The sequence below is a fragment of the Eleutherodactylus coqui genome, chromosome 1, assembly GCF_035609145.1.
Source record: "Eleutherodactylus coqui strain aEleCoq1 chromosome 1, aEleCoq1.hap1, whole genome shotgun sequence".
In the NCBI taxonomy this organism is placed as follows: Eukaryota; Metazoa; Chordata; class Amphibia; order Anura; family Eleutherodactylidae; genus Eleutherodactylus; species Eleutherodactylus coqui.
In genome coordinates, this window is record NC_089837.1 from 101,276,355 (window position 1) to 101,300,925 (window position 24,571).

Genomic DNA, 24,571 nt, shown 5'->3' on the forward strand with positions numbered 1-24,571 from the left:
TTGCCTCTACAGGATGTACGTCCTTGATTGGAGTATTTTTAATTTAAAATATTCACCTCTAATATATTAACCCTTTCCAATCCACTGTCGGACGTCTGAAGACATTATGATTTAAGGCTGTACAGCTCTGATGTTGGAAGACATCCGTCAGGGTTCTCTTACTGTATATTGCCAGCCTCTCTGCTGTCGGAGCCTATCCAACGTGTCACCTCATGCAGTACTGGCTTCAGCCAGCAGATAGCGCCATTGTATAATGGCAGAAAAAGAGTAATCCCCCCTAGGAAAACCAGGATACAAATTGGATTGGAAAGGACTAAAGATATTATCCCAAAATCTAACGATGGGGGCCCCACTGCTAAGACCCCTACTCATCCCAAGCTTACTACACCAGGAGGAGATAGAATGGAGTAGCAGTCGTACATGTGCAATGCTGATCCAGTCACTATCAATTGAACTGCCGGAGATAGCCAAGTGCTTGGCAACTTCCGTCAGCCCCTTTGAAATGAATAGAGTGGTGGCATTCCACTTAGTCTTCATCCAGAAGCAACCCCGCAGTGATGAGAAGGAGGGGGACTCAGGATTGGTGGGAGTCCGGTCATAAAGTTATCCCCTATCCAGTGAAGAACTTAAACATTTTGGGATGACCCCTTTAACATGAATTTATGGAGCCTTACGGAGCGTCAATGGTCTTCTAGAGAAGAAGTCTGTACTCTATTGTAGAGTTCTGAACTGTATGAACTCCTCATCAGCCCCCATAATGACATTTATTATCTTATTATATATGTCTGTACGCCTCAGAATCATCTGACTCCATCCAACCCACTGTCACTTCCATAGGTCTAAACTTCTCAAATCCACATTCAACTAAACATATAGAGAATTCCGGGACTTACTGTTCTGCTTGTTCCTATATTCTCCCGAAATAGCAAATAATATGAAAGTTAATTCAGTTCCGCTGCAAATAACACTTAGTCCTAAGCCTTGAAAATATGAGAAATGTGATGATTTAGCAGTTTTCACATACATTCTAACACTCCCGACACAGATATTCAGTGATGAATATTCATGGACAGTTAGCTTTTCTTCCACATCCCATAACTATTTACTTATATAGCAATATGTCCAGTAATTTGTAAGATTTAACCCCCACACACAAAACAGGTCAAAGTACAGAGGTCATTGGAGATTCCAACCAGGTCATAGTCACAGTGGACATGTCAGAGGGTAAACTTTTTTTTCCCAGCGTCTGCCGAAAATGTCTCTTGTCTCCATATATTTATATCTCCCCGGTAATAGATAGTGACTGTTGAGGATGAAGGTCGGCAAATTCTTGCTGCTTTTGACAGCAGTTATTTGCTTTATTTTTGCTGCCTTATCAGTTTTTGCAATGCATGGTTCTGGGAACATAGCTAGAAATACTGAACTGGCATAAACTGAATGTCCCAGAATCCAAGTTATTTGTAGCAAAACAAGGACTGTAATGTGAAGTATCAGCGGTGTTGACGGATGCTTAGACCAACTCTATTGGGGGTACTGTAGATGAGATAGGTCTTTTATGGTGTGCATCAGGGGTTCCCAGTGTTTGATAAATAGCCAGGAGCCACAGAGATGGTAGAAATGTACTAAGAGATACAATGAAGGCAGCTTGCAGTACTGTAGATATTTCAGACTTGGCACTCGGCATTTCGACACGTCAGATGTTTGTGCACCTGAAAACTTGACGGCAGGAACATTAAAGTGAGGGAAGTGGTGCTAGGAGTTTTGCAGTGCATTGGTATACTGCCCCAATCAGTAGAGATGGGAGGGGGTTGGGGATATGGAGAAATGGAATGTCCAAGTGTAATTTATGTGGAAAGAGGGCATAAAAGTCCATTATTGCAGTCTTTACCCTTCTGCCAGGTTATAGTGTACAGCAGTTTCCATTCTACTGAGCAAATTGAATGCTCTCTATGTGCAGCCTGCACCGGGTAACCTACTGTAGCATTATAGATCACAGGGCATGCATGATATAGACGGTGATGCCAATTAGATTCAATGTCATTAGCCATTATTCCACTGTAAACAACACTCAGGCTACATTTACATGGGCGATGTGTATTTACACTGACCGCATCACGGCCGGAGATTGCAACCATGAGGCCGCGATCAAGTCTTGAGCTTAATTAGCGATTTCTCATCCATTCACACAGCAAAACCACTGCAGTACATAATTCTGTCAGTCAGCAGAAATCCTCGGAATGACTTCTAATAGCTGAAATAGCGGCAGCTGTCTTCTTTTCTGTGCGCCCCATCTCCTTTTTTTTCCAGCTCCCATAGGAGTCTATGGGAGCTTCCAGCATTTTTTGTGCCCGTTGCACGGGACCTGTAAGAAGCGGCGGGCGGTAACATACCGTTCATTGTAAATGTGACCGCTCAGCCACTCACAGATTTCGGCTTCATTCACACAAGCGCATATACGGCGGACCGACATACGCGACCATCTGAGGCATTTGTTTCCAATGCATTCGTTCACACAGGCGAATATACGGTACGTAAAAATGAAACATATGCGACCGAACTACGTGCTGGCGAATATACATTGGGTAAAAAGGTAGTTCTGGTTCTATCTTTTGGCCGTATTACGGCAGCGGCTCCCATAGACTCCTATGGGAGCTGAAATAAAGAGGGGGGGAGGCATTTTAGCAGCGTCCAACGCCGCAAAAAGCTTATAGGTGCCTCTATTTTCTCTATTATCGGGATAGGTGAGTATTCAATTTTCAGTTATTTTAAGCCCTTTCAACTTCATATTTTTGTTTAGAAAACCTCCTTTCACTAGACATATATATATATACACTACCGTTCAAAAGTTTGGGGTCACATTGAAATGTCCTTATTTTTGAAGGAAAAGCACTGTACTTTTCAATAAAGATAACTTTAAACTAGTCCTAACTTTAAACAAATGCACTCTATACATTGCTAATGTGGTAAATGACTATTCTAGCTGCAAATGCCTGGTTTTTTGTGCAAAATCTACAAAGGTGAATAGAGGCCCATTTCCAGCAACTATCACTCCAGTGTTCTAATGGTACAATGTGTTTGCTCATTGGCTCAGAAGGCTAATTGATGATTAGAAAACCCTTGTGCAATCATGTTCACACATCTGAAAACAGTCTAGCTCGTTACAGAAGCTACAAAACTGACCTTCCTGTGAGCAGATTGAGTTTCTGGAGCATCACATTTGTGGGGTCAATTAAACGCTCAAAATGGCCAGAAAAAGAGAACTTTCATCTGAAACTCGACAGTCTATTCTTGATCTTAGAAATGAAGGCTATTCCATGCGAGAAATTGCTAAGAAATTGAAGATTTCCTACAACGGTGTGTACTACTCCCTTCAGAGGACAGCACAAACAGGCTCTAACCAGGGTAGAAAAAGAAGTGGGAGGCCGCGTTGCACAACTAAGCAATAAGATAAGCACATTGAGAAATAGACGCCTCACAGGTACCCAACTGGCATCTTCATTAAATAGTACCCACAAAACACCAGTGTCAACATCTACAGTGAAGAGGCGGCTGCGGGATTTTGGGCTTCAGGGCAGAGTGGCAAAGAAAAAGCCATATCTGAGACTGGCCAATAAAAGAAAAAGATTAAGATGGGCAAAAGAACACAGACATTGGACAGAGGAAGACTGGAAAAAAGTGTTGTGGACGGATGAATCCAAGTTTGAGGTGTTTGGATCACAAAGAAGAACGTTTGTGAGACGCAGAACAAATGAAAAGATGCTGGAAGAATGCCTGACGCCATCTGTTAAGCATGGTGGAGGTAATGTGATGGTCTGGGGTTGCTTTGGTGCTGGTAAGGTGGGAGATTTGTACAGGGTAAAAGGGATTCTGAATAAGGAAGGCTATCACTCCATTTTGCAACGCCATGCCATACCCAGTGGACAGGGCTTGATTGGAACCAATTTCATCCTACAACAGGACAATGACCCTAAACACACCTCCAAATTGTGCAAGAACTATTTACAGCAGAAGCAGGCAGCTGGTATTCTATCGGTAATGGAGTGGCCAGCGCAGTCACCAGATCTGAACCCCATTGAGCTGTTGTGGGAGCAGCTTGACCGTATGGTACGCCAGAAGTGCCCATCCAACCAATCCAACTTGTGGGAGATGCTTCTAGAAGCGTGGGGTGCAATTTCACAAGCTTACCTCAACAAATTAACAGCTAGAATGTCAAAGGTGTGCAATGCTGTAATTGCTGCAAAAGGAGGATTCTTTGACGAAAGCAAAGTTTGATGTAAAAACAATGTTATTTCAGATACAAATCATTATTTCTAACCTTGTCAATGTCTTGGCTCTATTGTCTATTCATTTCACATTGCATGGTGGTGAATAAGTGTGACTTTTCATGGAGAACACAAAATTGTTTGGGTGACCCCAAACTTTTGAACGGTAGTGTATATATGCCCTCTGATCATAGCCATGGTACCAGCAAGTACCTGCAGAATATTTGTAATCGTGTGATGCTTCTCTAATTAGATTTACATTAATTGTGCTGACAAGACTCTAAAATCTAAGTTCTTCCTGCAGAATCTTTATAGCTGTACGTGTCTGGAATCAGTAGTAGTCATACTATTATTAGCATTATTATGAAATACATACTGTACGTTCTGTGTCTCATCAGAAGTAACAGGGCACATGTATCATATAAATAGAAAGTGTAGATAGACAGATACTGTAGATATGAGATAGCTAGCCGATAGATATGAAACAGGCCGGGCTCACCCAACCGTTTATCGCAGTATGCAGCCAGTACACATTGCGTACTGGCTGAGTGCGCCCTTTGTCATGTACTATCTTGACGTGTACAAATTACGCGCCAAGATAGAAGAATATGCTGCAGTTTTTCTGTCATGCGTATTTTGCGCGAATCGTGTGAGCAGCAACATGGACACCTGTGGCAGATTGGTACAGCGCATTATGCATGTAAGACCTGCACGCAGAATACACATTACCAACATGGTCGTGTAAGCCAGGTAGATAGATAGATAGATAGATAGATAGATAGATAGATAGATAGATAGATAGATAGACAGATAGATAGATATGAGATAGATAGATAGATAGATAGATATGAGATAGATAGATAGATAGATAGATAGATAGATAGATAGATAGATAGATAGATATGAGACAGATAGATAGATATGAGATAGATAGATAGATAGATAGATAGATAGATATGAGATAGATAGATAGATAGACAGATAGATAGATATGAGATAGATAGATAGATAGATAGATAGATAGATAGATAGATAGATAGATAGATATGAGATAGATAGATAGATAGATAGATAGATAGATAGATAGATAGATAGATAGATAGATATGAGATAGATAGATAGATAGAAAGATATGAGATAGAAAGATAGATAGATAGATAGATAGATAGATAGATATGAGATAGATAGATAGATAGATAGATAAATATGAGATAGATAGATAGATAAATATGAGATAGATAGATAGATAGATAGATAGATAGATATGAGATAGATAGATAGATAGATAGATAGATAGATAGATAGATAGATAGATAGATATGAGATAGATAGATAGATAGATAGATAGATAGATAGATAGATAGATATGAGATAGATAGATAGATAGATATGAGATAGATAGATAGATAGATAGATATGAGATAGATAGATAGATATGAGATAGATAGATAGATATGAGATAGATAGATAGATAGATAGATAGATAGATAGATAGATAGATAGATAGATAGATAGATAGATAAATAGGAGATAGATAGATAGATAGATAGATATAGATAGATAATAATATTGATAGATAGACACATAGATATAAGGTAATTAGATATGAGATAGATATGATATTGATAAACAGATAGATATGAGATAATAAGTATATAGATATAAGATGGATAGATAGATATGAGATAGACAATTAAGCCCCATTTAGACACAATGATTATCGCTCAAAAGATGTGGCTCAAGTGACTTTTGAGCGATCATCGTTGTGTCATTTGCAGCCTAAGATGATTGCTCAAGATGAGCGCTCACCTTGCGCCGCCAGCGGAGGATGCAGAAGACAAGCAGGGTGTTCCCGTTTGTCTTCTGCATCCAGATGTTTTCTGCATGGAGCGCCCAGCTGTTATACAGCCGAGCGCTCTGTGCCAGGTATGGTGAACAGAGCTGGACCACTCTTTTCTTCATACCCAGCTGGAATCCAATGCATCAGATCACAGCGTATATCGGCCGACCGTGAAAACCGCAGCTCATATACGCTCGTGGTAACGAGCCCATAGATAGATAGATATGAGGTAATTAAATATGAGATAGATATGTATAAGATAGACGATTAGATAGATATGAGATAGACGAATAGACGATTAGATAGAAATGAGATAGACGATTAGATAGAAATGAGATAGACGATTAGATAGAAAGGAGATAGACGATTAGATAGAAAGGAGATAGACGATTAGATAGGAGATAGATAGACGATTAGATAGGAGATAGATAGACGATTAGATAGGAGATAGATAGACGATTAGATAGGAGATAGATAGACGATTAGATAGGAGATAGATAGGAGATAGATAGGAGATAGATAGATATGAGATAATGGATTAATAGATAATGAGATAGATAGATATGAGATAATTGTTAGATAGATAGATAGATAGATAGATAGATAGATAGATAGATAGAATGATAGATATGAGATAATTTGATATAGAATAGATATATATGAGATATAATTAGATATGAGATAGGCAATTAAATATGAGAGATAGATAGATAGATACATTAATAGATATAAGATAGACCGCAAGCGGAATCCGTCACGGTGCCCCTCCAAAGACCCCATACTTACCTCCGGATCCGCTGCCTGCAGTCCCGCATGACGCACCGGCAGTGTCACATGATGGCGGTGGGCGCGGCGCGTATTCACGCTATACTTCCGCTGTGCTACAGCGGAAGTATAGCGTGACAGCCGGCTTCCATTGACTACAATGTAAGCTGTCCGCGTATATACCCGCAGCAAATAGGACATGCCGCGGGTAATTTCATGCTGAGGAATTCCACGGTGGAATTCCGTAGCATGTACATTGAGCTATTAGGTTCAATAGAACCTAATAGTTGCAATGAAACGCCGGGGATTTCCACCGCGTTTCACGTGGCGGAAATCCGGCCTTGTGCGTTAGACCTTAGATACATAGATAGAATTGAGATGGATAGATAGATAGATAGATAGATAGATAGATAGGAGATAGATAGATAGATATGAGATAGATAGATAGATAGATAGATAGATAGATAGATAGATAGATAGATAGAAGATAGATAGATATGAGCTAGATAGATAGATAGATAGATATGAGCTAGATAGATAGATAGATAGATAGATAGACAGATGGACAGATAGATAGATAGATAGATAGATAGATAGATAGATAGATAGATAGATAGATAGATAGATAGAAGATAGATAGATATGAGACAGATAGATAGATAGATAGATAGATATGAGATAGATAGATATGAGATAGATAGATAGATAGATATGAGATAGATAGATAGATATGAGATAGATAGATAGATAGATAGATAGATAGATAGATAGATAGATAGATAGATAGAAGATAGATAGATATGAGCTAGATAGATAGATAGATAGATATGAGCTAGATAGATAGATAGATAGATAGATAGACAGATGGACAGATAGATAGATAGATAGATAGATAGATAGATAGATAGATAGATAGAAGATAGATAGATATGAGACAGATAGATAGATAGATAGATATGAGATAGATAGATATGAGATAGATAGATAGATAGATATGAGATAGATAGATAGATATGAGATAGATGATAGATAGATAGACAGATAGACAGATGGATAGATAGATAGATAGATAGATAGATGTGAGATAGATAGATAGATAGATAGATATGAGATAGATGATAGATAGATAGACAGATAGACAGATGGATAGATAGATAGATAGATAGATAGATAGATAGATAGATAGATAGATAGATAGATAGATAGATAGATATGAGACAGATAGATAGATAGATAGATATGAGATAGATAGATAGATAGATAGATAGATATGAGATAGATAGATAGATAGATAGATATGAGATAGATAGATAGATAGATAGATAGATATGAGATAGATAGATAGATAGATAGATAGATAGATAGATAGATAGATAGATAGACAGACAGATAGATAGATAGATAGATAGATAGATAGATAGATAGATAGATAGATAGATAGATAGATATGAGATAGATAGATAGATAGATAGATAGATAGATAGATAGATAGACAGACAGACAGATAGATAGATAGATAGATAGATAGATAGATAGATAGATAGATAGACAGGTATATATGAGATATTGGTAGACAGACATAGCTGGCAGCCATTATTCTATCCACATTGGCAGCTCATCACACGGAGAGATAATACGAGGTATAATGGGATATTATAAGCTGCTCCTCGCACCCTTCCCTCCCCGCCCGGCCCTCCAGCACCAACCATCACGCCCATTACATTGCACGGGGCCGGATGAGCTGCCGCCTGTGATTGGCGGATCCCGGTCAATGTGCTGGGTGCAGCGCTCGGCGGCGGCTCCAGTGTGTGCAGGGCAGCGGGCAGTCACATCCTCCGCTGCATCACTCTGTACCGGCAAGCAGCCGCACACTTCAGCGCCATCACCGGGAAGACTTTTCTCCAGCGTGGCCATCAGTAGAGAGTGACACCTTCCAAGAAGGGAGCTGCACACCGGGGGAGGATCGTGCTCCCTGACTGCTGTAGTGTAAGGTGGTATGTACTAACAGGCTGCAGTGCTCTAGGATGTGCCCTGCTGGATGGCACTGCCCTGCACTGGTGCTGCTGTGAGCTCCAGGAATACTTGACTCTACTACATTCCTCCCCATAAAGGACTACACCCCATCATCACAAGGCTCAGCATCCTCCTCCCTGTAGTCATTGCAGCTGCCTGGCTCCAGTGCACTGCCTCACTAACTCCTGGACATGCCCTGTATCAGCTCCTCTGCCTTCTTCATATCCTGGGGCTCTCCTGTGGTCACATGAATGCCCAGCAGCCACATACATGATGTGCTAGCTGCTGCTTGTGCTCCCTACTCTGGTGCCCTCAGCCATACAGGACAAGGGCTTGTTGCCTGGTGAACTGTGCATGTTGCTTCCTTTGCCTGGGGTCCATATTTTTTACTTGCACAAGTTTAATTCTGCATATCGCCTCCGCTAAGGACATGGAGCGGCCGTGTGGGTATTCCTGGTGGCATCTTGGAATTGTCTTCTTTGTGCATTGGGCAGCTGGAGAGATGGGGAACAAAGCCAAGAGCTGCGAAGCAGTGAGACAGGTGTATAGTGCCAAAGGCTTCAGCCTAAGTGGAGTCCCTCAGTCAGAGATATCAGGTGAGTGCTGCCCTTGGGTTATATAGGGCTGCTTGGAACACAAGGGGGGTCATGGAGAGGCATACATTGGCAGTGCTCGTTTAGAAACCACCTACCGATGCCAGTTCAATGCCAATTTTAGTAGTATGAAAGTATATGGTTCAGGTTTAGGTGCTTTGGGATACATTGGATTCCTAATGTACTGTATTGTGCTAAAGTTGTAGGCGGGTGTGTAAAGAATGTTGCAAAGTCAGAAGGCTTTCAAAAACAGAAGTGTTAATAGTTTTTATGTCAATTTCAAATAAATGTAAAGTGAACAAAAGAGATATCGAAATCACATCAATATTCAGTGTGAACACCCTTTGAATTCCAGGCAGCATCAATTCTTCTAGATACACTTGCACACAGTTTTTGAAATAACTCGGCAGGGAGGTTGTTCCAAACATCTTGGAGAACTAACCACAGATGTTCTGTGGATGTCGGCTTGCTCAAATCCTTCTGTCTCATTATGGATGATGTTGAGATCAGGGCAGTGTGGGACCATATCATCACTTCCACGACCCCCTGTTCTTCTTTATGGTGCAGATAGTTGTTAATGACATTGGCTGGGGTCGTCCTGCCACAAAATAAATTTGGAGTCAATCAGATCCCTTTCTACTTTTGAAAAAACTCTTACTCTGCAGCATTTTTTTCTACACCTGCCTCAAACTTTTACACCAGACTGTAGGTCTTTAGGAGAGCAGAAGATGACACCCAATATAAAGCTTCACTTGTGTGTCTATTCTGTAGGCAACATTAGATATCTCAACCCGTACTATAACATAGCTTGATGTTACATGTGAGCGAGATGTCCAGCTCGGGCTGCTTCCATACGGGAATAATATGAAGAATAGAGTCGGCTAAGAATTTTCAGATTGAACCATTGATCTTAGGTCCTAATGGATGGTAATTAAGTGTACTTTGGATGAGGCCTCTGTCCTTGTTCTCCTGTAAGTGCCTCATCAGTAGAATTAGTGTCCTTGTCTCCGGTGCTAGAATAGTTCCCTCTAAATTGGTCTTGCAGGTTGATGTCTTGATAGAAGGAGTAATGGTTCAATCAACTAGAGCTCAGACTAGTCCTTCAGCCTCTTTATAACGCCAGGGTCTAATCATTGAACATTGTGAAGGAACGTTCTTCCTAAGGTCCTAATCGTACCTCTAATTGTACATTGTAATGTACAGTACTACGCCCCATATGTATCAGGCACTTCGCTTGGTAACTAAGTGAAGGTACTTGGTAACTTAGATTTAGGTACTTTGTTACTCGGTCATTGGTGATGTGTTCTAGTAACATCTCAAGGTGATAACATTCTTCAGTGATGGTCCATAGTGCTCCTCAATCTTATTTCCTCACATTTCTATGCTTTAATGTCACATCTTCGGTGAATTATCAGAAGCACCTCACCTGCATACTCGACTGACATCTCAGGTGTGTTCTCACGGTCTCTCTGACAGTTTGACACTTCATAGGTGTGTTCTCTAATCAGATTTCCTCTACTCGATCTACCAAGCCTGCCAGCGTTTTTTTTTTTTCTCGAAGTTCTCTGCTAAGATTCCAGGTGTGTATAGAAGACTAACCCATGGCTTGGTTCCTGTCGGGACATGTTGGTGTATGCGTTAGGTGGATCTCAGCCTGGTGACACATCCTTTAGTAACTTCATACTGGACTAGATATGGTTGTTGGGGTATGGAAAAAACAGATGCAAGCAATATTTTTCTAATGATGACTTAAAAAATACATGTGTGATGGCAAATAGTTAAAAAATGGAACCGAAGTGACGGCTGGTTACTGTATAGCGTATTACATGCATGTTAATCCACATTATGTTACCTTTGTGGGCGTTGCTGAACTAAATGGCTACTAGACAGTGTTATAAGCTGGAGGACAGCTTTATGGGGCAGTCAATGATTTAATGGGACTGATTTATACGGCTGATTTAAGGGTCTACAGAGACAGCACAGAGCTTGGATAGGCTACTGGTTTCTGCATCCAGAACTTCTTGCAATGGTTTTCAGTGTATTTGGGATTGGGGGCTAGAGTGGTTTATTACATGGCTTGTTGGATTGTTCTTGCATTGAACCTGCTATACATTGACGGCAGAAAAAGACCAACATGGTCCATCTGGTCTGCCCTTAGAGTCCCTTTTATTTCTCTCCAGGATAGAGCTATTCTTATCCCAATCATGTCGAAATTCACTTACTGTTGATTTTCTAACCACATCTGCTGGCTGTTTGTTCCAAGCATCTACTAAGAGTAATAAGTGCTTCCTTTCATGAGGTCACCTTCAGCATAGGCATCAAGTGGTGTCCTGCCTCGTCCTCTGTATGTATGTGCTGGATCATGTGGAAGATTTATTATTCACTGTAAGACAGAGTGAATCATGTCATTGTTGCCAGCTGCAGCAAAGCAACGCCACTTACTAATGAGCCCCCATACTGCCATATTGTATACATGCCCCCTCAGAAGACATGTAAGGTCCATTATTGTAGACTCCGAATCTTATGTTGTGCCACAATATATTGGATTTTGAGATTATATCAATAACAATTGGTTCTTTGGGGTTTTATGATCTTGTATGTTGAATGATCAAATGAGCTGCAGGATTAGTATATCACACCAGCTGTGCTATATCAGGATCGGTGTGACATCACAGCATCATCCCCGACCTACACGCCAGTGTATGCTCAGTGTCATTTCACATTGGATGCCGATATGACCACTTCTCTTCTGGTGTGTGTGTAGATTGGTTGGCTGGGAGGTGTGTGTCCAACTGGCCAATCAGTGTGTATCGTTACAGATTTATTCCGGCTCCTCCTTATGGAGGACACCGGCTATTCTTCTGGTCTGAAGGTGTTTCTGGTCTTGTCGGCGGCTCCTATTCCGGTTCAGCTGTCAGATAAGTCTGTTTGGTGTTCAGGGTATTTGGGTGGTTGTAACATCTTCCCCCTGACTTATTGCTATATCCGCGTTTATATATCTTCTGTTTTTTTATGCTGCTTTTCATCTATAGCGCAACTAATGCTCCCTTTTTCCAGCTAGAGAGAATCGGCATCGCCTCAAGTTTCTGAATTGGGGTCGCCCTCATCAGGGCAGGGGCTCCGGTTTTAGGTCAGGCCTTATTGCATTAGTTGATTAGCATAAGATTTCCCTCTTTTGGTTTCATTATAAATATTTTCTGTTACCCATGTTAGTATGTTGTGTGTATTTCCATCCTTTTAGGACACCAAATTACATCCGATCCCGACATGGTGTTGTTGTGTCCAGCTCGGACATAACGGTATAACATGGTACCAAACATTTTTTCATTATACTTATATTCTGTTACTACTTCTAGCTTTCCCTGTCCAGTTTGCAGTCTGTCCTCCAGAGTGTTAATTGCAGCAGGTTTTTAATATCAAGTTTGGCAATCACCATCAAGACAGTGATAAGTTATGACAGCGCTGGAGGTCAAAACTGCTGCTGGTAAACTTTTCCTCTTTACAGCATGTGTTGCTCCCATGAGTAGTTGACATTTACAAAGGAGCATTGTTTAACCTCAGTCAGTTTGCCCAATGCTTTATCAATCTGGTTTAAGTGTGAGTTCTTCTCCATGGTTTTACTATTTAGATGGAGAGTAAGTACTGTAGTGTTTGGAAGACTCGATGACTAGTAAAGGGCTTTGTCACAAAGAAGACATGGCTTCAGATTGATTTCTGTTTCTTGAGTAATGAAGAAAAAATAGCTGTAGGGTGAAAAATGGAGATGAAACAAGCAAATAAATCTGTAACCGAGGAAGTCATCAAGAGTATGAGATTACCCCCTGAGGTTGTGAGAGGAGAGAGTACAGGCGAGGAGAATGTGTGAATCATTGGGCTGTAGAGTGCCCGAGGAGTAGTGACAAGAGGTAAGACTTGTAGTGTTTGGAATAGGGAAACAAAAGACCTGACACATTCACAAAAGCATATACAGGACCTGATGAAGGTATATGGGGAGCTTCTGGGGTTTTCATTCCTCTGTGGCTAGTAGAACAGTCAGGCCATCTCAGCTGTAAACTTCCAATGCAATAAAAGTTGTAACAGTATAACTTGTGAAGTCCAAGTTCACATCTGAATGCTACCATGTGACAAGCGGAAGAGTCTGATGTCTGATCCTGATATGCAACTGTTACATAATGAGCGAGGAAGAGTGTAAAAGTAACCTAATTATAAATACACAATATAATGGATAAAACAAAGCGCTTTGGAGTAAGATCTTGTGAATACAGACGGAAAGTTCTGAAGAAAGCAGCATTGTTATCTCAGAGGCATGCTGGGGCTTGGTGACATCAAGTGTTGGAAGGGATTTAGTAGATACATTTGCAGCCAGTCAAAATATATAGAGTCACATATTAATATTGCTGATGCAAAAATATGATTTTTATGTAGAAATAGTGAAACTAGGAGGAGCTAAATGTGCCACAAAAGACCCTAATTTCAGCACATATCAGACACGAATAGATGAAAATACAGTACGTAAAAAATATTAGAAGCAAATCCTGGAATTCTTCCGTCATCTACTTTTCTTCATTCTGAACTTATTTTGTTTCATTGCAATTAACCCTTTCCAATCCACTGTCTGACGTCTAAAGACATTATGATTTAAGGCTGTACAGCTCCGATGATAGAAGACGTTCGTCGGGGTTCTCTTACTATATATTGCCAGCCTATCTGCTGTTGGAGCCTATCCAACGTGTCACCTCATGCAGTACTGGCTTTAGCCAGCAGATAGCACCGTTGTATAATGGCAGGAAGAGTAAGCCCCCTAGGAAAACCAGGATACAAATTGGATTGGAAAGGGTTAAAACACAAATCTATAAAGAATCCTGCTATGTCTGTCCCAGCAGATCAGCCATTCCCTCTCTCCTCTTTTTCACAAACCTGTGTCTATAAGAGCCCTTTTTCACGGGATGATCTGTCGGGCACAGATACCAAATAGGTCGTCCCAGCAATATTTGGTGAATGGAGGCGGAGTGGGTCGGGGATCATTCCAAACCGCCCACCTCTATTCACAGTAAACAGGCAGTTGTTCATATGTGGGCCGATACCTGAACAAGAAGTGAACAAATTCTCATTCGTCCTTCAGTTGGGGCATGCATATACAGGCTGGATGCAGGAATTTAAGGGCTCATTCGCACGGGGACCTATAAGTGCAAAAAATCATGCGTGTAAAAAACTCACGGCTATTAGAACCAATGGTTTCCTCTGGGAACGTTCAGTTGAAGGAATTTTAGATGCGCAGAAAACATTTGAATGTTCCCATAGGAAACCATTGGTTCTAATAGCTGCAAGTTTTTTATGCGCCTGATTTTTGCGCGCGTAGGTCCCTGTGTGAAAGAGGCCTGAACGATTTATCAGCCAATGAAAAAGGGGCATAGGTCAACTGACTGCAGCAGGAGCCTTCCCTTTAGTGCTTTGTGAACAATAGAAGTCAAATAACATGAAACTCCACTCAACTGACTTAAGGCCCATTTACACACAACGGTTATCGCTCAAAATTCGTTAAAGCGATGGCATATGAGTGATAATCATTGCAGGTAAATGCTACCATCTTGCACTTTTCATCTGAACGATGATTTTTAGGTGAGTTTAAAAACCATCGTTCAGACCGCACGCTGTGTTCTCCACGGGAGCAGGAGATCACATTGTATTCTGTCTGCAGCCTGTGGCAGAACTATGAAGCTAATTGCAGAGCTCAGACCACCTGTTGAGTTCCACAAGTGGCATCTAGAGGCTAATTTGCACGCAAATGAAGCTGATAAAGTACTAAGGGGCATTAGTGCCCATTAGTACTTTATGCAAAACGTTTGTTTGAAAGATTATCTTTGTGTGTAAATGGGCCTTTAGGATGAAAACACATGACCATATGTGCAACTTCTCTCACCGCTACGGAGTGTAGTTGCGCATAAGCAGGTTTTTTTTTCGGTGTTGTCAAACTCTGCTCTATAGCGCGTGAGTTTGAATAAAACAGCAGGAAGATAGGTCCTGCCCTATCTTTGCCGCTCTATCTTTTTTTGCCTGTGCTATTAATGGGCAAGAATACCGCTTATGAAAACAAAACCATTGAACTTGATTATCATGGTTGCATAACGATACAAAGTCAAACCCATGTGAATAAGCCCTAATGATGCATTTAAACGTAACGACTATCGTTCAAAAAATTGCTCGAACGAGCGCAAGTGAACGGGAATAGTTTGGTTTAAACACGAGCCAATGACCATACAACGAATGACAATCGTTCCTGTGTTTGTATGGGACTATACTCACCTACATTCACTCTTTTGAGTGATAACTCGGATGACAGTAAAAGTACCCTACGGCCCAGTGCACACGGGCGGATTTTTGCTGCGGAATGCAGAGCGGGCGTCCACCTCTGGATTCCACAGCAATAACCCTCCATAGCTTGCAATGCAAAAAAGATTCTTCATGCATACGAGCGGAAACCAGCTCGGTTTTCAATCCTCCTGCCGTCAGTGCTGTGTAATTAAGCGCTATGATTGGATCGAGCGCCGGCCAACCACAGCAGGAGCTCGATCATTCACAGTCGTTCAATGAATGACATCACTGAATGGTTGTGATTTGTTTATCGAGCGTCGGCTGTGATTGGCTGGCACTCGATCCAATCACAGCGCTTAGTTACACAGCGCTGACGGTGGGGGAATTGAAAACTGAGCCAGGGAGATGACAGTGGGGAAGAAGTCTAAAGCAGCTTGCCGCACCGCCGGGGAGACCATTGCGCCGGGGACACAGACGCCGTCTGAGAGGTGAGTATTGCGTTTTTTTTACCTAGTATATACTCGAGTCAATAAGGTTTACCAGTTTTTTGTGGTAAAACTTATTGACTCTGCTTGTACTCGGGTCGGCTAATACTCGAGTATATACGGTATGTCTGAATTGTATCATTACGAACTTCATCTCTTCCCCAAACTTCTTTTTAAGGGAGCAATAAGGACATTTCCTGGGAAAATTATTTTTGGTTCTTTGGATTTAAACAGGGACATAACTTAGAATTTAGTGTTGCATTAAAATAGAACTCAAACATTGATGCCTCTCGTTAGGATCTCAGTGACCAACTACACACAATGAAGAAGCAACAATGCTTCTTCCCTTGATTGGGATGTGTTACAGTAGGAGGCCAAGCTGTCTGTAAGGGCAATCCCCTGTGCTTGAGTAAAAAAATGACGGCGACTAGCCCCCTCACTGAGCTGATTGCCAGGGGTCCCGAAAACAGACCTCCACCAATGAAACATTTGATGGCCTATTCTAATGATAGATCGTCAATATTTAAGTCCCTTTAAGATACTTTATTATAGCCTGCCTCATCAGCAGTTCATTTTAAGGGGCTTATGTGCTGTTAAAAGGATTGTCCCATCAGGACCACTCCTGTCCATATGCCTGCGTAAGCCTGAGGATAGAGCTAGTAACAAACAAGCACCAACTCTCGCTTTGGTGTCTGTCTATGCATTACATAAATTCCTGAATGTTCACCATGTAATTCCTCACCAGCCTCTCACATAATTCCCCTGCATAATCAGTTGGTGAAGGGCATTTCGGGAGCAGGTAGACCATATATTAAAGGGATTATCCCAAAAATGATTTTTGAGAAATAAAAATTGATGAAAGTCTAATCAGTGGGGTTCTGGATCTCAATGCTGAGACCCCCACCAATCCCCTCTCATCACTGTGGGCTCACTGCACCACCTGTATTGAGGAGGAGATTGAAAGGAGCGGGAGTCAGGCATATGTAGTGACATTCCTGTCATTTTCAATAAGACTGCCGAATATAGCTGAGGGCTTCGACTTGGCTATTTCCATCAGCCCCCCGAAATGGAGCGACACGGCAAAGTCAATCATGCTCAATTCAACCTCCTCCTCACTGGAGGTGGGGAGAGTTGCTGTAATCCTGTAGTGAAGAGGAAACTCAAGAGCAGTGAAGATCTCAATGGTGAGACTCCCACTGATCAGGCTTTTATCACCAATCCTATGGATAAGTGATAAAAGTCAATTTGGGGTTTTTCCCTTTAAAAGCATTGGGTCAATTGATTGCCTGGAGTCCAGCTCTTGGTACTCCTAGAAGAAGCACAGGGGAAGGCACAGTAAGCCTGACTTATTCCCTGCAGTGGGATACAAATTGGGTGAGACAACTCTAAGGCTCTGGCGCAACCTGTTGGTGGATGTCAAATGATGGTGGTAACGCATTTCAGAGTAAGCTGACCCCTTCCTCTGACAGTTGGATTATTCATAACTATGCAGACCACACAAACTCCTCAGGGTCCAAACAGTGTGAAGAAATGACCACTGGTGGTCAGCGGTATTACATAGAGTGGCCGGGAGCTTTGACTAGAATGGCCATTCCAGGGAAGATGTAGTATTACAAGATAGCTATTCAAGTGAATAAGCATCCTGTAATAACAGGACAACAGAAAGTCCACTAAGACCGCAATGAGCAATTATCTGTTCTGAGACATTAAGTGGTGGGACCTAAGTGGGATGCCACCATCCTGGCACCACCTGTTTAAGGAGGTGTCTGCGTTAAGACAACCCCTTTACACAGTGGGATATTTGCTTCTTTTGACTTATTCCTGCCCTACAGATACTAACCAATTATGGGTTAATGTGTCACAGTGCATTAGACATCCCATGCAGTGTAATGAACATGAGCAGGGGTTTATATACACACAGACAAGTTGGCGGTGCGGTTAACAGAATATTCACGAATCATGAAATTGGAATTTCCATAATAAGCAGATATTTGTGCGCACAGGATTTATTAAAATGAATGACGGATAGTTCTTGCTGTCTCTTCCATTAGTGTCAACATCATCCACATTTTCCATTTTATCCATCACACTCCTAAAAATGGAACAATACAGATTGTTATAATCCCGTAACAGAGTAAGTTATAAACTTGTCCGTCCGTGTTGTTCTCTGTGGCGGCGATGGACTAAGCTGTGTTATAAACAGAGGGCACAGATGCTGCTTATATGTTTAGGAAGCTCCGTGTTTTACTCCATCCAACCACAATTTGAATAAACATCCCGGCTGATAAATCCAAGCAGACATTTATGTTTCCAATACTATGTAAATGAAGTCTCAACCTAATCTTAATTAGTGACCTCGGTCTAAACAGCTGTGCATCGCAACAAGTATCTGTGTGCCATCATTGTAATTGTAACATAAAATGATGGCAATGGACCATGCAAACAGAAGGTTACCTCTCCTAAACACATTTTCTCAAACATTGAGGTCATATCCTAAAGGTCCACATATACCTTCATTGGCTGTCAACAAACAAAATATCACATGGCCAACAACTCTTTCTAATCAGAATGCATGTGTTTTCAATGGAGGGATTGGAGAAAGCTGGAGCCAGACGGCTTACCTCCACTGAAAACAAAAAGGTTGGGTGTTGGCCATATCCTTGTTTTCCACAACATCATAGTTGACTGATCTTAGCTATGTTGGACCAATGTAGGGCCCAGGGTCTCGGTTAGAAGCTTTTGGGGAGCACCAGACAAATATCTGCTGGGGGCAATCGCCCCATTAGGTCCGCCTGGCTAGATGATCATCTTTCTCTGTGCAGTAGTGACTTGTGGAACCACATCAATCGTCCTCCTCTTTGCTCTTCCAAAGAAAGTCGGATAGGAATTAGAATTATTGGAATGTGAGAAGCTGCACGGTCGTATCGACAAATTGCCCACACTGTGAGGTGTTGGGACCAGTGGATGCACGAGGGCACGCACACAAGGCGACCAGGCATAGGACACCCTTGAAAAATACCACCAGTAGAGGGGATCATTTGACAAGCTCAAGCAGCTCCAACTGTTTTGTTGTCCACCATGCAGAGACAGATGGCGCCATCGTTACACCCCGGTGTCCGTCTGAACCATTTTCAAGCACTTGGCTGAAGGACATTTGGTCTCACGGAGCCCATTACTTGTCCTGCCTTTGACAGTCACCCACCATCGCCTCCGTTTGCAGAGGTGTCGTGAATGGTGAAATTAAACTGCTACAGAGTGGAACTGTTTTTTTTTTTAAGTCTTTTTAAAAAATGCCATACTTTTCATGTTTTTTTTTATAAGCGTTATTAGGTGTGTGTAAAGGCAAAACTTTTTTGAACTACAGCATATTAGCAGTAAGCGTTATTTTTAATCTTCGCACTACCTCTTTAAGAATAAATCCATCAAGACTCTGTGCCAACGGTATCGATTTAGGAGCTATGGAATATTTCTCTCCTCTAATGTGAACCGCCTTACATTATCTAGATGGGTATACATTATATAAATGGCTCTTGGTAGGCATCCAGCATTGACATACTGTATTTAGACAAGACACAACTTTGGGAACAATGGCCATTAACATAAACCTGATAACCCGCTAAATATTTGCTATCCAGTGGTGATGCTGTAACAAGGCAGTAATTTCCAGCCACACAGGAATAAATATGTGGTTTATTCCTGGTGTTCTAATTGGTGCAACTGAAGAGTCCCTGGCAGCGGGTCTACTGAAGGGGGGGGGGGGGGGGGGGGTCGTTAAAGGCCTTTCTGGTGAGGTCAGCTGTGTGTCAACGGCTGGGGCAAGGGGCTTTCTTACCAGAGTTGGGAACGTCCAGAAGAGGGCTCAGTTGCAGCCCTATCTGCACTTTAGGTGGTATGTAGGAGTTGAAGATAGCGGAGACCACATACTTCCAGTGCAAATGTCTTGATTCCACAATAGAAGTGGTAATATCGGACACCAGGTGTGGTGGCAACCAGTTAGTGGGTCACACGAAAGTTCTTGAAACTTCATGATCAGAGGCGTAACTTGAAGCTTCTGGGCCCCAATGCAAAACCTGTAACAGAGCCCCCAACTATAATGCTTATTCATAGTACTGGTCTCCCTATATGGAGAAGAGAGGCCTTATGGGCCTCCTAAGGCTCCTGAGCCCGGGTGCAACCGCATCCCCTATAGTTACGCCCATGTCTGTGATACTCCTCATGGGTGCATTGCTCCTTAGCGAGAAACGGCAGCTCATGTGAAGCTTTTCTATTTTTGCAGCTCGCTTCTGCACATCAGATGACAACCCTGCGTTACACACCACTCACCTTCACAGAGTCCCCTTTTATAAACTCCTAAGCGCCTCTCCTGTTACCAGGACCACCACAGCAGGTTCACGGTTCGTGGCTCTTAAAGAACAGTACAAATAAACAGTTTTTTAATACAAGAACAATCTGGGGGTCACCCCTCTTTCACACCATATAGCAGTCACATGGCTGTCTCTCGGACCTATATTAGGCTTCTCAATGATCATGTGATATATATTGACCACCAGGAGCCTTTCATTGCCATGGTTTGATTTGTTGTAGAAGTGCTCGGGTTGTTTGGTGGCCGAGTCTGGATCTACAAGTCATCAAAGGCAATGTAGCTAATGTGCTACTTAAGCCTTTGAGTTTGAGAATTAAGACACCCCGAGGATGAGAGAAGTATAAAGTTTTGTCCAACCTTATGAAACCTTTTTAAATGGCGTAAAGTCACAAAAGCAGTAATACTCACTTAACCATTTCCTATGCCAATGCCTCCCTGGTCTATGTGTTTCCTGCTCCGGGGATAATGTGTTGACACAACATTTGACTACCATAGCCATTCGCTGGTTGTAGTGGTGACAAATCGACACCACTGAGTTCACCACTGTATCTATAATATTGTGACATTGGTATATAGACATTTTGTTATTTTCAGCGGCTTTTAACTATAAGGATTGGAATCAGAGTGACGTCACTTCATCAGCCCCGACCCATGTGATCCTCACACCGGTGCATTGTTATTGTGGCACTAGATGCCAACAGGGTCATTTCTCTATTGTCTGGGAATAAATTGGTTGGCTGAGAGATTGGCATCCCAGTCAGCCAATCAATTTTAATTTGCATATAGTTATCTTGGCCCCTCCTCAAAGAGAACGCCGGTTATACTCTTAGGCTGCTCTCACACATGCGGTCAGCAAAACGCAGCAATTTCGAACGCAGCGCTTTGACGCGATTTTACTTTAGTTTTTGGATGCAGGTTCCTGCCTCTGACAGCGGGTTTTAACACAGCCCACCATTGTGATGGGTGATGAGGTGCGCTAAATACGGTAAAATAGAACAGACAGATTAGACAATTACCCCAAGCACATATGTGAAACCACCCTTGCATCTTGTTCCCTGTACTCTGGTGGTTGATTGCATATTGATGGTTATCTAACCTTGCCACTATTTCCTGTCACAATCAAGGGAAAGTCAGGGAAGCCCCAGGTTCCTGACATGGGGTTGCCATCATCAGGGCAGGTGCTCTGCTTTTAGGTAGAGCCTTTTCATATCAGAGGGTTTACGATTAGATTCCCTGTTTTGTATTTCTTTTTACATTTTTGTGTTATCTGCATTTACTATGTATGTATGTATTTGTCGTTTTAGGACGTTATCAATATGGGTTGTACGTAACACTAAGACAAGATATTATGATCAGCGTGTCAGCCTTACCGCATGACGGCATGTATGGTTGGTCTGACAAGCTGTACAGTTGATGTGGCTTTCAGTATCTGGTATTGAGATGGAGACTCAGCAACTGTGTCCCGGTGATCTTCTGGGATTCAGTAGCCGGACATAAGGGACTTGGTGCTACCTCAGACACCGGGAGCTGTCAGAGGCCATCTGATTATTTCACATGAAACATACCATATGCTCATTCTATTCTTCCCAGGACATTTAGTACTGGTGTGCTCTGGATCAGGTATTTCATAGAAAGCCTTTAACTGGTCTTTTCACCCCTGGAGCAGAATGTAAGATTAATGGCACTAAGCCACTAGGAAACAAAGGGACCTGCCAGCTATTGTACGAGGGAGCAGACACAAAAAGTAACAATGCCGGGTGGAAACTCAATAGCAAGAGGTATTAGCAAGTAGAAAGAGACGAGTGCTGAATGTCAGGCCTTTTAGGAATTGATTAGAGGATCTACGGAATTTTTAGCGCCTCAGAGAGAAAGGGGATGGAACGGTGACAGGGCAAGAGTCGGCCGCTTGAGCGGGAAACTGAAAGGCCCCTCATTGTTTCTTAAAAATGGACATACGAAACATCCAGAAACCACGTCTTATGTTGAGTTGTGGCTGAAGCATCCGACGTTCTATTGGCAAGACAGCCATCATTTCAAGGCACCATGGTATGGAATGATTGCAAAAAGGATTAATTATTAGCCCAAAAATCTGCCCTCAGATACGTGCGCACCTGCTTGTCTGACAAATGCATTCCGAAAGGCGCACACACTTTATAGTCTTTGGAAACACCCCTACAAAAGCATTTTGTGTCCTGATCTACAGAGAAGCCTCCATAGAAATGGGAACAATAAAAGTGACACATCAAAAGCCTGACTTCCATTTTAAGACCAGTCCCTTCACTATATTCACCAGTATCCTTTTTAAATACAGATCAGCTCTTTCTCAGTTATGGTTCAAAGAAGGTCTCCTCCTCAATCTATTCATGAAAATCTGATTAAATTGGCTGTAACAGGGAGAAGTTGCCCCTTATCTGCCCTCTATGCGTTGCCCATTCAACCTTTCACTATAGATCTCAGTATCCCGAGACAGACTGGTTGCTAGAGAGGTGAGATCTGACAACCACATTAGACAGTTGGAGCTGTCAGACAGGTATGTATAGTAAACAGGCTGTCCTAGATAACCCCATCGCTGATCCTTTCTACCTGATTTGTCTTATCTATTGACTTCTGAGGAAGAAAGAGATACATTTGAAGTGCACCTATCATTTCGTTTTTTAGAATAAGCTACCCTGTGTGTTTATAGGGGTGTCAGAAACTAGGTTTTAACGTATTGTTATGTTTGTTTTACTGTGTTGTGATCATTAATATCAAAATATATAAAAATGTCTCAGAAGTGACAGTTGGTGGCATGGGACAGCAACTGGGTCTAGTGGTGCTAGTAAGGCCTTCTAGTTGTGTGGAACATCATAGGTATCTGATATATGGCGCATAGGCCATGTGATGTGACATAACCTGTGACGCAGTTACTCTCACGAAGAATGGAAGTGAGAGAACTAACATTAAAAGCTCGTAAGAAAACCACTGAAATAAAAGAGGATGCTGTGTAAAGTATGCTGTAATTAAGCCACCCCAGTATTCTAGACACCCTACTTCTTAGTATGAAAGGATCTACAGAGAAAGTAAAAGAGCTGTCGCAAGATTTTGGGTCTATGTCACCCACTTGTGTCCTGGTTTCAGCTGCAAGAATGGAGAGTGTTCGGATCCGGTTCTTAGAAGAAGTGGTGGTCAGTGTAATTCCTTCATATGTATTACTTAATGACTTACCAGCCTTGTGATTGTTTATTCCACAGTCAGTTTGGGGCAAACAGTCATTGGAGGGATCCAATGCAGAGTTATGAACCCCTACTCATAGTCCGAACAGGGCCATCTTACATGTACATGAAGAATAATAATATTTATGTCCATTATATGACTTGCATCCTGCATTTTTCACCAGTTTTTTTCCTCTGCAGACCCCGTCTCAGTTGTTCCTGAGCCGGTAGGTGTAGACCAGCTGCTATGATGTTTCCTATACACTACACACTTAGACAAAAAGAAACCGTGCTTCCCTAACTCTCTGGAGCACACCCTCAGAAGCTGGAACAGAGTGGAGGTCATTGTACATCAGTACTGAGCAGTGTAGCTGTGACTAGAGATGAGCGAGCGTACTCGCTAAGGCAAACTACTCGAGCGAGTAGTGCCTTATGCGAGTAACTGCCTGTTCGTCTCAAAAGATGCGGGTGCCGGCGGGGGGTGGGGACCAGTGGGGGAAACCGGGGAGGAACGGGGGGGAGATCTCTTTCTCACTCCCCCCCCCCCCCCTTCCCGCTGCCCCCTGCTCATTCTCGTAACTCACCGCTCTTCCCTGCCGGCACCTGAATCTTTAGAGACGAGCAGGCAGGTACTCGCATAAGGCACTACTCGCTCCAGTAGTTTGCCTTAGCGAGTATGCTCGCTCATCTCTAGCTGTGATGCCAGCACTGGGTTCAGATAAAACACATACTACAAGCTGAAGTCTC

The 24,571-nt window shown here is 42.2% G+C and overlaps 1 protein-coding gene across 1 annotated transcript in view; it reads left to right on the plus strand.

Moving 5' to 3' along the window:
- Window positions 1–8,641: 8,641 nt before the first annotated feature.
- The window catches only part of GPC1 (glypican 1), a 71,545-nt gene continuing 55,615 nt past the window's right edge, over window positions 8,642–24,571 (plus strand). The window contains exon 1 of the mRNA XM_066598221.1: window positions 8,642–9,476. Within this exon, the coding sequence (XP_066454318.1) occupies window positions 9,311–9,476 (166 nt within the window). The 5' untranslated portion in view covers window positions 8,642–9,310. The remainder of the gene's footprint in view (window positions 9,477–24,571) is intronic.